Genomic DNA, 15874 nt, shown 5'->3' on the forward strand with positions numbered 1-15874 from the left:
TAGTCTCCTTCCATGGATTTCTTGGAAATTACTTGGAGCAGTTCATGAATCACAAGTTGGATATCCCTGTCCTAGAGCTAGAGGAAAAGAGCTTTTCTAACATAAGCTGATTCACTAACACCAGAGTAATAGGTGTCACTTAGGTGTCTTTTCTGCTTACTAGGCTAAAAGTTTGAGGAAAAGAACTTTTCTAACATAAGCTGGTTCACTAAAAGCAGAGTAATAGGTGTCACTTAGGTGCTTTTTCTGCTTACTAGGCTCTAAAAAGTAGGTATATGCAGTCGTTTATGGTTTTAGATAATCATTTTTATAAGGCTGAAGACTTATAAATATTCATGCTTCTACAGGATCCAGTAATTCAGTACTTTTTTTTTTGAAATAATGTACATGCATACACATGCATGTTCTCCAATATGTGCAGCTGATGTTACTGAGTAAAGAAGATAATTTTTCTTCAAAAACAAAAGAGGCAAAACAACAGAAACCAAATGAGGGAAGCCCATAAAATTCAAAGATAAAAGCATCTGCATTTTAGCATACTTAGCAACAGAAGCAAACTATTAACAGATGTTTCTTACAAGGAGTGTTAGGTGGAGAGGTTAAATGTGTGCCTTTTTATAAAGTATGTGATTCTGAAACAATCTCTTTAACAAAATCATCTCTCTTTCCAGTGGAGAAGAAAACAAAGTTACTGTAAATGATCTCAGGCCAGCAACTGACTACCATGCAAAGTGAGTATCTTCCTTTTCTGTTCACTAAATTCACTGGGAGTGTTTTCGAAGTTTCATTCTGTCTATATATTTGATTGCAGAATTCTTCAGAAACTGTCTTTACCCCTTGAAATCCTCCTTTAAGTCACAATGATAGTTGAAATATTGCCATTCTCAAGTCAATGTTGTTGGCTTATTTGACCACACAATCCATTTTGAAAAACATAAGAGATTGTTGCTGCCTCACCCAACTTCTGTGGTCTTTGCTTGTTTACTTGGTCTTTACTTTACATGCCAACACAGTGACCATTTTCTTTTCTTTGAGCCAGGCACAGATGATGCTTCCTTTATGCCATTTTCTCACAAATAGAAGAAGGAGGTACCTTGCACAAGAACTTTCTACTGGCCACTTCACACTGCTTTCACTTTGCTCCAGCAGACCAGTGAATCTGACCCCCCTATACATTGTTAAATATGTCCCAAGCTCAGTTTAATTCCACTGTTCAAGCTTTTGAAGACTCTTGAAAGAGTTGAATTGACTTGAAACTCTTTCATATGCAAGTGTTTCCCTGTGATTTTGTTCTTATTTTAATAGTGTTTATGAACTTTATCCAATGATGTTTTAAGTTGAAAATATGTGGAGCATAGAGGTCAGAGCCTAGGTCTTTTTGCCATGTATAAGTTGTTTTCTACCAGGCTATGTTCAGATTCTTTTTTACTTATTTCTGGTCTTTTTAGAGGAAGCATGTGAGTAGATGACTTAGCCATATAAGCTCTTCCTGAGCTAGGAATTAAACAGAATTCTGCCAGTCTAACTATTGCCCAAAAGGAAGACAAGAAAGGCTAAATTCCGAAGATAAAACTGACAAATTATGTATTTGCAACTATATGCAAGGACAAACAACTGTATGCAGCACTAGTCACTGTTCAAATGTTTTGCTATCCCTGTTCATGGAATCTACAATGCCAGTTTTCCTATGACTGTTCATGCAACCAGTATGTAAGGCCTTCTGCAACCAGTGATCAGAGAAAAGGGTGTTCTGTGGATTGTTTTTTTCTCTCTTTCAAAGGAACAGATAAATCAGAAGAAACTAAGTAAGAAGAAAGTAATATATGCGTTCACCCAAGAGGGAGACATGGCTACACAGCTGGGAGGAGGGAGGAGGGCAGAGGAGGCCAGAAAATAATCTTTTATTTTGTTTTGGAGAAAAGCTATGAGAAAAGCAAACCATTTCTCTTTGAGACAGAAGAAACAATTCATTCTTCTGAAGTACATGGAGAGCTAGTGCACAGCCTTTCTAAAAGGTGAACAGGGTGAACAGACTCAGCAAGCTGTTGAAGGATTGCAAAAGATTCTCAGAAAATACATTAACAGCTTCATTGTGCATTTCTCAAGAAAGCACTTGCAGAAGAATTATTTGTATTATCAACTTACACATCTACAACAAATAATGAGCCTGCAAGATGTTATCATTATTTCCCAACCAAAGCACAGCAAAGAATGGACGTATTTCAAATGTAATTGTGAGAATAAAGCTGACTGATGGTAATGATGTACATCCAAAGTAAAGGACTCTACTTTTGCATTGCTTCCGTTGACCAAGAAGCTTTCACCAGCTATGTATTTGTAACAGTAATATATTAATAAAGAGATAGCAAGGCAGTAACTTAATTCTGAATACTCGGTTTTCTTTGGAAATTGTATACATAGATTTTGAATCAAAATGTTACTGACTGTTTTCCGTTCTAGAGTCCAAGTGGAATGCAATTGTGTAAGGGGGAGTCCTTCAGAAGCAGAGAGTTTTACCACAATGAGTTGTGAGCCTGATACTCCAAATCTGCCCAGGATAACTAATCGGACCAAAAATTCTCTTACTCTGCAGTGGAAGGTAAGAATTACTTTAAAATCTTTAAAGCTCTTTAGCAGTTTCAGATTTGTGAATAAATGCCAGTTCATTGAAACAGAAGTTTTGTCAAACAGTAGTTTCAACCACACTTCCGTGACTGAAGTATGTATATTGGATTAAATGTGGACTTCAGCGAAGAGAAGAAGATTCCCAGAAAAGCCAGGAGCCTTTGTAAATAAAGTTAATGAACTTGAACAGAGACACTGGTTTGAGTTCTGGTCCCCTCCTGTACTGTAGAACCAATTTCTTTCTCTCTTATTGAACATAGGCTTATTTGTGCAAAGCAAATTAAGTGGTCTGGAAAGACTGAGATTTGAACAGACCTGCAATCTAACTGCTTAGAAAAATTCTGTAGTATTTTACATTGCTGCCAGAATGCTTTCTCAAGGTCTAAATGAAAAAAAAAATAAAATAGAAGCATTCACTAGATAGAAACAGAAATAGCACTGTCTTGGCAAGTGAAACAGTCATATAAGGGCAGCATCATTTGCCATCCACTGGTCTTGTCATGATTTGATCCATGCACGCATCTTTCCTTGAGCAATCTTGTGTCTAGTTAGAGCTCTAATTTCCCTTTTTCTTGTTGCAGGCATCATGCGATAATGGTTCTAAAATCCACAGTTACCTTTTAGAATGGGATGAAGTAAGCAAGTTATTCTATTTTTCATTTTGTGGTTTTCAAAAGTAGTTGTATGTGACTATGCACATTGAGTTGTATCAAAATTTTGCCTTGTATAGAGAGAGGTATGTGACAAATACATAATTTCTGAAAGTAAGTGTAAAAACATGATTATCGCCCTAATTTTTTCTTAGGGTGTATAATGTATCAAATATTTCTTAGTTACCTGATTCTGCCACCCTTAATAGTGGCTTTTTCACCAATACTTCTCTCAAGAGCAATGAGATAAGATCATTTTCCTATAAAAGCCTTTATTTTGTATAAAAGGGATGCGCCAGCAGAGTTCCCATAAACTTATTCCAGTCCTAGCCAGACAGCTATTCCAAGAGAGAAATGGCAGAACTGTAGAAACTGTACTGTTTTTTTCTTTCTAGCCCTTTGGAGATGCGAAATGGAAAGGAATTTTAAAAGCCTCTAATTCAATACGTGTATGTTTTATGTAAAACCTCACTACGGGAGGGTTTCTTGAGTTATGTTACACTTCAAAAATGAGTTTGCTTCGCATTTGTGTGTTACTTTAATTGATGGGCACATATTTAATAGGGTGAATAATGTGATTAATTTATTCCTTTTTAGGGAAAAGGAAATGGAGAGTTTTGCCAGTGTTATTATGGCCAACAGAAGCAGTATAGAATTACTAAACTATCACCAGCAATGGGGTACACCTTTAGGCTAGCAGCCAAAAATGACATGGGGATGAGGTAAATATCACTGTTGTATCCATAACTATGGTATGCATTTGCATGCATATGTGTGCTTGCTTAGGAAAAGCATATGATGGCATTTAAAGAAATAAGACTTCTGTTCATTTACATAGTTAATTTACCGCATGTGATTGGATTATTCATATTGCAGATTATATTTGCATCGCAAATCACTTGACCCTGCTTCAGCGAGGGAGGCTGGACAAGGGCACCTCCAGAGATCCTTTCTAACCTCAGCTATTCAATGAGTCCTGGCACAATCAGTTTTGTTCAGGCATTATTATGGCTACAGCCACTACATGTGTACATACTTAGCATATAAATGCTACACATCTCAGCCCCTCTTATGAGCAGCTGTCACCTGCAGATAGCACAGCTGTTTCTGCCGGGTTTAGCCTAATTTCTCAAACAGCCTGCTCTAACCTGTGTACACGATGCCCCGATGTACCTAAAGGGGGAGCGCGAGCATGGCACAGGCAGCCCAGCTGCTCTCACGTGAACCCAGCTCAGGCTGTGCTGGTTTTCAGCTTCAGCCTTTGTAGCCTCGTGCTGACCTCCACTGAAGGTTGCTACCTTGTGCTTGCTTCCTTCTGCTCTGACTTGTAATGGAATTTTTGGCGAAGCGCTACGTTGCACAGACTCACGGGGTCAATAGAATTGTGGCTTTTGTGTCTGATGTAATAAGCACTTCTGCTAAAATGCTGAGGGTCGTGCTGAAAGAGAAGCAACCCTGCCAATGGGCCAGAATTGAATGGTTTGTTAAATGCTGCAGGTGTGCTGATGTTGTTTGGACAGAGGGTAACTTTTACCATGCTGTCTGCTGCTCTGGGTGCCAGTGAGGTCTGACATGGTGCCAGATGTAAGGTAGTTCTTGAAGCTGGTTTAGCAGTTTACTAGAGCTTGATTAGCCCTCCTTAAATTTAGAGTTGTAGTAATGACAGTATAAAGACATGGTGGTAACTCTGCTGGAGCAGGAGGTAAGCCCAGCAGAACCCACTCTGCATCCTGTAGGTATATCTACATTGTGTTCTCTGCCATGTCCCATTTTCTATATATGTCCCTTTACCTGAGGTGTCTACTAGTCTGATGTTACCATGGGAAATGGACAAAATATGACATTACAATACCATTGATTTTTTTTTGAGCTTCTAGAGCTTATTATAAATGCTTAGGATATGTGGTCATTATTTTTAGAAGTTTAGAAGTGCTATTTTTCAGGAGTTATAAAGCACCAAACTTTGTTTTTATGTTGTGAATGAATGGCATGTCATCAGTAGAAGATATAAGAACTCAAAAACCAAGACAAAAGGAATAGTTTCTCAGGTTGGGCTTACACCACTGGATACATTATCTCTTGGGAGTGCTTCTTGGTCTTTGGGTGAAGCAAGAAAGCTGGCTAATATTCTCACTGCTAGGGCTCAATACCTCTTGAGTAGACTGCCTGTGTCCACACTATGTAGTAGTACTTGGACATTTAGGTCCCATGTGGCATAAAATCAAGGCTTCTCTAGCCACAAGCATAAAATTGCTATTTTGCGCTTGTTTGTGTTTGAGATATTTTGAGCACTGTGCTGCGGCTCACTGGAGTGGTGCTTTTATAGCATGAAATGCATGTTGTCTGTCCTTCAGTTGGCACAAAGGAGTGTTTGATGGAACAATGCCTGCCTCGACAGTGTTGAAGGACAGTTTAAAAATAGGGAGCCAGACCTGAGGATGTAATTCATGCTGGATAGAGGAAGTCTTCTGCAGGCTAAGTACATGAAAACTACATCTGGCTCAGGAGGTCTCTGAGACGTGTCGGGAGGCTTTGGAGAGCACCCAGGGAATGTGTTGCGTGTAGTACCTGTTCTCTGTGTCTTCCCGTAGGCTCCTGCTTTGGGTCACTGGCTGAGGACACTGTAGTGGGCTAGGCTGACTTTCAGAGTGCTCCAGCACAGTCTTTCTTATGTTGCTGCCTTCTGGAAGATGTTTCTGGAATGAACCGTTCTCTGAGTTACTCCTGGACTTGTCTTGAGATGTAATTGGAACTGTTGACAAAAGCAGACAGGGAGTGAGCTGACAGTTAAGCAGGGTCCAGTGTTCAAGTTCTCTTCCTGTTCCCTGGTTACTTCTGAGTGTAAATGTACCCTCTAGGAGTATCCACACATATTACACACCTCTGTGGTGTAAGCTGGTGGAAGACAGTCATCAGTTAAGTACCCTTTTTAAACTAATTAAGCTGAATAGATTTTTAAATCTGTATTTCATAGCCTTATAACAATGCATTATGTTGGCTTTATGGTATTTCTTAAGTCTCTTGAAATAATATTTACTAGGGTAGGGTGACAATTTATTCCTTATGAAATATGTTGAGAACCTTATGTATCTGCAGACTGATTTTTCTCTAAATGATTTTACCAGCAAGAATGGATATTCTCTCTTTGAGTTGCTCGTATTTTTAAATTTGGTTCTAACCAAACATGAAACTGTGGCTAAACAAATCTGGAAAAATAAAATCTATTTAAAAGGTATAGTATTGTTGTATTATAGTAGATTATAGTATCCTAAGTGAAATGTTAAGAGAGGTTCAAATTTGAGAATTACTGGAGCTCTTTTAGTTGATTTCAATGTGTTTTGCAGTAATTCTATCAAGTAAAGAGATTAAGGCTTTTCAAGGTGTTCTTCCCCCCACCCCCTTCCCTTGCATCTGCATGTGAGTTGACTGCTTTAATAGTTGGTTGTGAGTAGAGGCTGGTTTAGTATGTCTAGCTTCTCTTGCTGCTTTCTTAGCCTAACTGTAACGCTGGAACTTTTTTTTAAGTATGTACAGCATATGTACCGTACCATCTTAATTTCAGAGATTTTCTCGCTTGTGGCTTTTGGCAAGAAGAAGTAGTATTATTCCCTTCAAATTCTAAGTTTTCTTTTGCTTTGCGCTTTTCCATTTCCTGCTTCACAGGAGAAATGGGTAAGAGAGAAAGGGATGTCAAGGTATCTTCACGCTGCGATTTTTCAGGGAAGTCAGATTTGGACACACAAGATATTTGACTGGTTCTGTTGTTCAAGACACTTGAGGATTTTTGTTTTCAAGACTTCCTGGTGCTCACTTAGATGATGTCTAGCTTTTAGATTAAAGTTTTGTCTTTGACATTAGTTTCATACAGTTTAAAAAAAATATTAGACAAGCTCTCAAGCCTGCGTTTCTTCAGATCTGAGGTAGAAGCAGCAAATTTCTAAATAAATGCCAGCTGAGAACGGTTTTTTAGAGTCTAGATGGATACATGTCACACCATCTGTGCGTTGTACCCATTTACTGACTTTTGCATCCCTCTGTTTCTCAGTAGATCTTTTTCTGTAACTTGTTACAGAAGGTTTATCACTTGGAGGCTTATCTAAGAGTCATCTGATAAGGTTGAAAGTTCAGAGACCAGTGTAGTCTACTGCATTTGTTCTGTGATAGGACTTTCGTATTGCCAACTCTTAAAGTAACTTAATAACTTAATATCGAATTAACTTAATATTGAGTAAGTCTATTATTCTGTTATTTTCTGAATCACTATAGAAACTGGTACTTCAGAGCATACCTGAAGCACATAACAATTTGCATAGATTGCTGCCTGGGAAGCAAAGTGTATTTTGGGATCTTCCCACATACGCTTTCACGTCTTCATGTTTTGATTTTGAATAGGTATGAGTATATTGCTGCACATAGAGCTCTACTGATTTAGAATAATGACTTAATATGAAAAATCAAAACAAATTTAATTAGCAAAACATTGTAATTATGTCCTACACAGGAATCTCTCAATTATGAATGTTAACCTTGTTCACATGGCTTATAACTGACACATTCGTGGGCAAGTTAAGTCATCTGCTTGGAATTTCCAGTTGTGCACATACTCAAGAAATTGTCATAGCTGTGTTTAGTAAGAATGATGTTTTTCTAGATGTCAATTATTGTGTCTGGTTAGTTTACATACCGTTTGTTTTTACGTACAGTGGTTTTAGTGAAGAAGTCCTGTATCATACCTCAGGCACTGCCCCAACCACACCAGCAAGTCCTTTGCTGATTAATGCTGGAGTTACTTGGTTATCCCTACAGTGGACAAAACCCTCAGGAACACCATCAGATGAAGGAATCTCATATATACTAGAGATGGAGGATGAGAACTCAGTAAGTTTAGAATACGTACTCTCAATAAGAAAAGAGACTATAATATGTTTGATATGTTGCTGTACTTAAGTGTAACAGGGATTACTTTTGCTAGAATGTCCTACAAGGAACTGTATTTTCTGAAAGAAAACCAAAGACTTGTCATTGCAGTGACCAAGCCACATAACTTTCTCCTTTCTATTGCAACGGTAATAGTTATTGGTATGATTAAGCTCTAATCCCACAAAGATGTCTAGACTACTTTTAACTTTGTGACTCTGCATGTGAATTAAAGCCTCACAAGAGTGGATCAAAGTAATTGCATCATGAAGTGTGGCCCCCCTATATGTTATTTCAGCATAAGCACCTTTGTTTTACCCCTTCAAAGTGTTAGGTATAATACCTCATGGCACTATATATTTTTCTTTGCTGTTTTTTCTCCTCTTCAGAACTGGAGAGTGGTTAATTCATTTCCTCACTCGCCCTCATCACCACCACCTTATTTTTATACTTGGCTTCCATTAGGACTCACATGGTAGAAATAAAATATCCTGTGTTTACACAATGAAGTTACATTTAATTACTTTGTCAGAGAGCCATAACAATTATAGTCTGAAACACAGTAATTTATTTATATTGAATGATGTTACAGAATCTAGTTGACAAATACAATGTTACAAGTAATCCTGTTTAATTTTGCAGGGATATGGTTTCAAGCCAAAATACGATGGTGAAGATCTTACCTACACGGTGAAGAATTTGAGGCGCAGTACAAAATACAAATTTAGGGTAAGATTTTTCACGTAGTTGGTTTGGGGGGTTGGTTGGTCGGTGGTTGTTTGTACCAGAGTACCTTGAAATTTGATTTACTGACTTATTTAAAGGAAAACGAAATTTGATGCCAGTCTCTCTTAAAATTTCAATCTCTTAAAGCTAAGAGTTCAAAGCCTGCTTCCTAAGTCATCTCTGTAGAAGGAGTAGGGACCTCTGAAAGGGCGTAACAGTTGCAGCTATCTTGAAATGTGTAATTAACATAAGTCAATGTTATTAACAGTTGTTTTTTTATTTGGCTTTTTTGTTGCGTATAGACACTAAACACATCTCAAAGTGTTGGGATAAAGAGCAACTTTGATCAAAAAAAGTTTATCAATGCTAGCATAGCACTGAACCCAAGTTAGTTAAAAAAAAAAAGTCATATTACAGTGGTGCTGAACCCATTCTTATACATCTTGAGGGTCTGAACTTACTAGCTCAGGATCCAGTCACTCTTTAACAGTAGCATGGCTTTTGCAATAAAGCTAATGGGTGTCCCAAGGTATGAAGCAGAGTCAGAATGATCTCATTTCCAGTCTATAAGAAAAAATATGTCTATAGCTGTTGTCTTGCATGCACCTAAAATACTATTTCATAAGGAAGAATTGGGAGCTGCTTAAGAACAGTGTCTCTTTGCAGTACGAAAGGTAGCAGATCAGGGGTGGTTGGTTTGTTTTGAGTTAACGCTAAAACATACACGTGCTCCTTTTGAAAGGATAACAAATATTTTGCACTTCTGAATGACTGTTTTTTTTCAGAAGCAGAAAAAGTTCCAATAGGCGTTAATCTTAGAGTATTTGGATTTTATTGATAACTTACGTAATTTGAAACATGCAGTGTATGCTCAGGACGGCACCAAGCTAGGACTGTTATGGCTACATATGTATTGCAAATAAAAATCAGCTAAATACTTTGGAACTTGCTCTTGCAGGACTTGATGATAGTTTTCCTTTGGAAGTAATCCTACATGTTAATAATATACATCACTGGTAAATGCTCAGTTAACTTTTGCATCCAAAGTTTGTCATTAAAATAAAATATGAATGTTTATACTGTATTTTTCTTAACAAAACTGTAAACAGAAGTCTCTGTTCACTCATTCATAGGGCATAAAGGAGAAACAAATTCTGTGTTAATCAGGTCTTTAATTTTTATTATACAGGAGAAAGACTTAATTAGTAGTAATATTCCTTAAGGCTTTTGAAAGAAACTTTGTAACCATTGGAAACCTTATTATAATACGTAAATGCCAACTGCCTTTTTAACTTCATTTGTAAGGGCACAAAAACAACCAGAGATGATTGTTAATCTTGTAAACCGTATCAGGAGAATGTCTGAGAAGCATGTTAGCTCACATTTCCTCTTCTCAAACTGTACTGACATTACTCCTACCATTTGAATTCTATTCAATTTTTAAATAAATATAAAAGTAAAAATAATTTTTAGGTTGCTTAGGTTTTTGCTCGTAACAAATGGGGATACACAATAAACTAACTGCGCAACTACAATGTAAAGAACAGCAGCAATTTCTTTTCCTAGAGTCAAAGAAAAAAAGTCTAGGTTGGAAGGGACTTTTGGAGATCACCTGGACCAAATTTGTCTAGAGAGCAGAGCCTTAGATCTGGCTATTCAACCCTATACTAGCCCTGTTGAGCTGAGACTTCAGTATTTCCAGCAAGGGAAATTCCACTGCTTTGCTGGACAGCCTGTTCTCATGGTGATTAATTTATTTTTTTATATTTAGATGGAATTTTCCCTGACACACTTGTGCCCGTGGTCTTTTGTCCTGTCATCACATATCCTTGCAAAACGAGTATTTTCATATTTTCTTTAACTACCTTTTAAATATTGGGCTGTGATTAGATCCACCACACTGAAACTTCTATTTTCTAGGCGAAGTAAACCCAAATTCTTCAGCCTTTTCCTCTTACATCAGGTTCTCCAACCCTGTAATCATCATGCTTGCCCCTCTTCTGTGCTCTTTCCAGTTTCTCAACATCTCAAACAGGGAGGACCAAAACTAGGCACAGTGTTCCAGGTTTAGCCTGAAAAGTGCTGAGTAAAGTGGCAAAATCACACCCCTCCTTCCACTGGCTAAATTCTTGCTGATGCAGCCCATGAAACAATTTGCCTTTGCTACTGCTCTCACCAGGATCCAAAGGTCCAGCACAATAAAAAGGAGTAGTTCTTAAACATAGCTAGTTTCTGAGTATCTTGGGCTGTTTAAAAAAAAAAAAAAAAAGGTTCTCAAGTCCTTCACTTTGGAATGAAGTGTTTTGTGCTATATTGAGCACCCACAGATTCCATTAGTGTCACAGAGGGCTGCGTGTCCTGATTACCTTTTACAGTCAGGCTGGTCTTATGTGCCCTAAGTAGAAGCCTAACTTTATGTACCAACATTTGAAATGTGGAGGATATCAAAGGTTGTGCAATTTTTTTTCTTCCATCTTCACAATTATTAGTTTAGTTGTTTGGTTTTTTTTAATAATGTATTTTCTTCTTGCAATTCACAGGTGTTTTTAATTTCAGCATTGAGTAACTATGAGACTACCAGAAACTTTATAAAATGAAGGTGCATAATAGATTTATTTCTCCTGGTGGTTTATTGCCTAGCTATTTGTGTACACATACATATAAATTAATTTGCTCTTACTGTTACACTGAACAGCATACCTCTAGCCATTACATTTGTTCTGTGTTTATTATAATTTTTATGTATTTACAGGTCATTGCCTATAATTCAGAAGGGAAAAGCAGTCCAAGTGAGACAGTAGACTATGCTACTTGCCCAGACAAGCCTGGGGTACCTTCAAAACCATCAGTGAAAGGAAAAATTCATGCACAGAGTTTTAAAATAGTCTGGGGTAAGAACATTGTCAGCTCTTTTTAGAGTTTGTCCTCTGTTTTTTATTTATGTTCATATGTAAAAGGCCAGATTTTACTTTGATATACTTCAGTCAGCTGAGCCATCACGGAAAAATGCTGATCCAAAATACCTAGGGTGGCAGTGTAATAGTGTAATTATGTGGGAAGAATAATATATGAATTGTAATAGGGACTGTTACAGAAGAGGACTACAGTTGTTAAAATATTGTAGTGTTAATTTGTGTACTAAGAAGTTAATGTTACTCTGGCACAAAAAGCAGATGCCATGAATTTTATTTTATTTTTGTTATCAAACGAAAAGGTCCAAGTTTAACTTCTCTCTTCAAAGTGTTTACTTTTGATAGATAAATACTTTTATTCGTTAGGGATCTTGAGAAACTTCCTTAAGCTTATGTTTTTTTTTTTACCCTTATGCTGTGAAATAGGAGAAGGAGAAGCAGTACTGTGATATACTTTAGCAGTAAACCACATGGGTGAAGGTTTTACTTACTGTCACAGTAATTAAACTTCTTACCTAGTTCTGTATAATAGTGTGTTTTAATATTGTGTTCTTTCACAGTAATAATGTGAAAGCTACTTGTAGAACAGTACACAGCAAATTCAGTCTTGCATCTTTCCAGAGTGCTTTGCTATATCAGGGTGAAAATTTCAGGTGTGAAATTTGTTCCATTATGGATAACATATAATGTATGAAGTATTATAAATAATATGATTTGTAAATAGAAAGCTGTCTAAAATGCCTATTTATATATAGAACTTGTAATAGTCATTATTATGAAATATTATATTCCTTTTTTTTTCATGAGTGATAATTATGTGAAAAAAAATGTTTTTCATTTGGGGTAAGTTGACTGCTACCTGCCATCCAAAAAAGTGCTGTGTGCCATATAACAAGTCTCATTTTATTTGGCAGGTGTGATGTGATATGTAACACTTGTCTAAGGGCCAACAACATTTCATCAAGCACACACATTATGCAGCAGTGCTCTTCTGTGTTTAAATGTAAAGCTGCCTTTATATTTGTCAAAAATTTTGTTTTTCCACATTATTTTCATTTTGCTCTTCTCTAAGTCAGCTCTGAGGAAGAGCTGTAGAATTATGTGTCAAAGATAGTTCTATAGTTTCCTGTCATGTCCTTCAATATCGTACCAAGGAGGACAGTGAAATCAATTTCTACTGCTAAACTGAAAATTTACAAGATTAAGTGTTCAGTATAGAACTTTCCTATCTGCAGTCCAAATTGCAGGGCCATTAGGATCTGTGTTTTTGAAACCATAATCAGGCTGCCTTCAGACTAACCGAAATGTTTGCTGTGGCATCTCCCAAGTGCCTGATTCCCTCATCACACATCATCTGTAGACTATAGTAGGGTTGTGATCTGGCAGCTTTGGATAGTGGAGGATTTGAATGATTTGCAGCTGTCTGAACTAGGATGCAGGATGCTATGGCTAACTGTCTAAAAGAGCACTCGTTTCCAGTTGGCTGTCAATTTTACCTTTTTCTAATTCTCCCCAAAAGCTACAAAATAATTTGATTTACCTTGTTTTGTTGGAATATTGTTATTTTTGATAGATCCGCCAAAAGACAATGGAGGAGCAGCAATAAATACCTACGTTGTGGAGATGTCTGAAGGCTTAAATGGTAAGTATTAGGAGTATATGTTGGCATTCAGCTGTGATCTTTTTTGTGTGGACACCTCAGTTATAAATTGTGGGAAGAGTAAGATATGTATTATGATGGGGAATGTTATTGCAAGAAACTGTAATTTTAAAAAATAAGGATGTTGAAACCCACATCCAGGAAATTCTGTTTCTCTGTATTAGAAAGAAGATACCATAAAGCTGTGGCAAAAGAGATGCTCTGTGCTTAACCTATCACATAGGTGTGTTCTGTTTTGGAAGTCAAGTGACGTGTTCCAGATACGTAAGGGCAAGAAAGGGCTACTTAGCTCTGTTGGATGTGTGAGATGAATGAAACATTAATGTTCCATTTACTGCTACTAAATGAGAATAGTGCTGGAGCTGGAATAAGCATTTCTGCTGCTTGCTTTTCTGTCCTTTCATACAGAGGGGAAATTAACAAATTTTCTAAATTGGGCATAGAGCTATCCAGCTAAATTATCTGAAAATCTAAACCTGTTAGGTAACCTTACTTGTACTCAGCAGCACAGTCTGAGCATGAAAGTTCATACCTCTCTTGCTGTGTCAGGTTAAGAGTGCATTGTCCCCAAATTGTAGCTGTAGTCCTGCCAAAGGTATCACTCATGTTTTTTTCAATACTTAGTTTGCCTACAGCATGTCCACATTAAGTCACTGTTGGAATGAGCTTACCTGAGCCTTTCATGCAGATAAAATGAGCTGTGCACTAAGTTACATTTGTAGCCCTCTAAATTCTGTGATGTATTAAATTGTTGGAGATTTGATTTAAAGACCCCAGCTTCCCAGCTTCATCTCTTGAGAGAAAGAAAGTGCTGAAGAATTTCTCATTTAGGAATTGAACTGAAAAGCAAAGAATGAAATCAGTGTTCCAGATGGTGCTGGGCCGTTCCAAAATACAGGAACAAGCGTTATCAGTTGTAAGCAGTATTGACAATGTGCAAAATGAATAGACAGGATGTAATTGAAAGTTTCTTTTCTGTGGGAATTTTTGCTTTTCTGTCTTTACAGTTTTATTTGGTTATGCTATTTAAATGTGCTTGCTGGCCCAGTAATAATAACCTTATTAAAAGTAAATTATCTCATATTTAGTGTGAATACCAAATAAGGAAGAGACTCTACTTAGCAGATCTACACAAATTTGCATAGGAAAGCATCTGCAAAATAATTTGATCTTTTTCAAGGAAACACAAAGCAATCCTTTAATTTTTTCTGACAAACACACACTTGGTGGAGCTAGGATACCTGCTGTGGCTGCTACTGAAGTGTGGCAAATTACACGTTGGTTCATTGCACGTTTACTCTTATCTTTCAGGAAACAAGTGGGACACGATATACAGCGGAGCTGCTAGGGAACATTTGTGTGACCGATTAAATCCTGGTTGTTCCTATCGCTTACGAGTATATTGCATTGGGGAAGGAGGACAGAGCACGGTAATATTAGCTAACATTTTTCTTAAATGCAATTCTTTACGAAAATCAGATCCAACAGTTAATAAATATTGTTAGAGCAGTAATTGTACAGAATGGCCTAGCAATATAGCCATTTAGAACCTCAAAGAACTCCCAGTATTGATGTGCAGTGGTTCAAATTTCTGCCTACTTCTTACAGAAATAAATACGAAAATTCTTTTCTGATGCTATATTTTGCTTCAAGTGATTTTTCTTATTTACTGAAACAGATTCTTTGTCTTTTCCTGTGCAACATGTTGATAAAAATGTCTTTTCTCAAGGCCTAGCTTAAGACAGCAGTGTAAATTTAATGTTTTTAACGTGATCAGTGTAGTAAACTAAGCAGCTTAGTCAGACTATAAGAAATTCGTGTGTTCTTCATCCGTATAGAAGTCTCCTGTAAAGATATCCTTGTCCATAGCCACCTAGTCTTAAGAAAAAATCCACATTCCTTCAGTGCTGGCACAGCTGTGATGCTTTCCCTCTTGCCGTAGCTCAGCTTGCTTTTTTTTTGTACAGGGGAAGGAGGAAGGCAGTATACCTCTCAGTTACCTAGCCACAAGTGCACATTTGTCCTTGGAGACTTTCAGTGAGCCAACCTCTTTCCCCACATTAGTTTAGAATAAGTATTATTTGGGTACCAAGGAGATGGTAACTTTCAGGAAGTTCTAATGCTTTTTGAAGGTGTCAGAATTCAGCAGAAGAATAGTAAATAAAGCTGTAATGAAGCCTTTTCTGCAGCTTGCCATGGTTATATGCCTCATGAGAAACATTCTGCTTTTTATCTAGCATCTGTTGCTCAGTGCAATAATACATTTCAAAGGAACTGAAAAGCAGCAGATTTTCCAGTCTACTCTTACTGGAACACATGTACACAGCAGTTGTGAGATGAGACTCTGAGATGCATCCATGTTGTAAACTGAAAGGCTTATCAGC

At 37.3% G+C, this 15874-nt stretch overlaps 1 protein-coding gene across 5 annotated transcripts in view; it reads left to right on the forward strand.

Moving 5' to 3' along the window:
- Window positions 1–15874, forward strand: part of FNDC3A (fibronectin type III domain containing 3A) — a 118983-nt gene that overhangs the window by 84962 nt on the left and 18147 nt on the right. For all 5 annotated transcript variants that reach the window (XM_066988933.1, XM_066988936.1, XM_013179603.3 and 2 more), the window contains 9 exons: window positions 672–731; window positions 2461–2599; window positions 3207–3260; window positions 3873–3997; window positions 7979–8153; window positions 8835–8921; window positions 11671–11809; window positions 13404–13472; window positions 14802–14920. In XM_066988933.1, the coding sequence (XP_066845034.1) occupies window positions 672–731; window positions 2461–2599; window positions 3207–3260; window positions 3873–3997; window positions 7979–8153; window positions 8835–8921; window positions 11671–11809; window positions 13404–13472; window positions 14802–14920 (967 nt within the window). The remainder of the gene's footprint in view (window positions 1–671; window positions 732–2460; window positions 2600–3206; window positions 3261–3872; window positions 3998–7978; window positions 8154–8834; window positions 8922–11670; window positions 11810–13403; window positions 13473–14801; window positions 14921–15874) is intronic.

The sequence above is a fragment of the Anser cygnoides genome, chromosome 1, assembly GCF_040182565.1.
Source record: "Anser cygnoides isolate HZ-2024a breed goose chromosome 1, Taihu_goose_T2T_genome, whole genome shotgun sequence".
Lineage (NCBI taxonomy): Eukaryota > Metazoa > Chordata > Aves > Anseriformes > Anatidae > Anser > Anser cygnoides.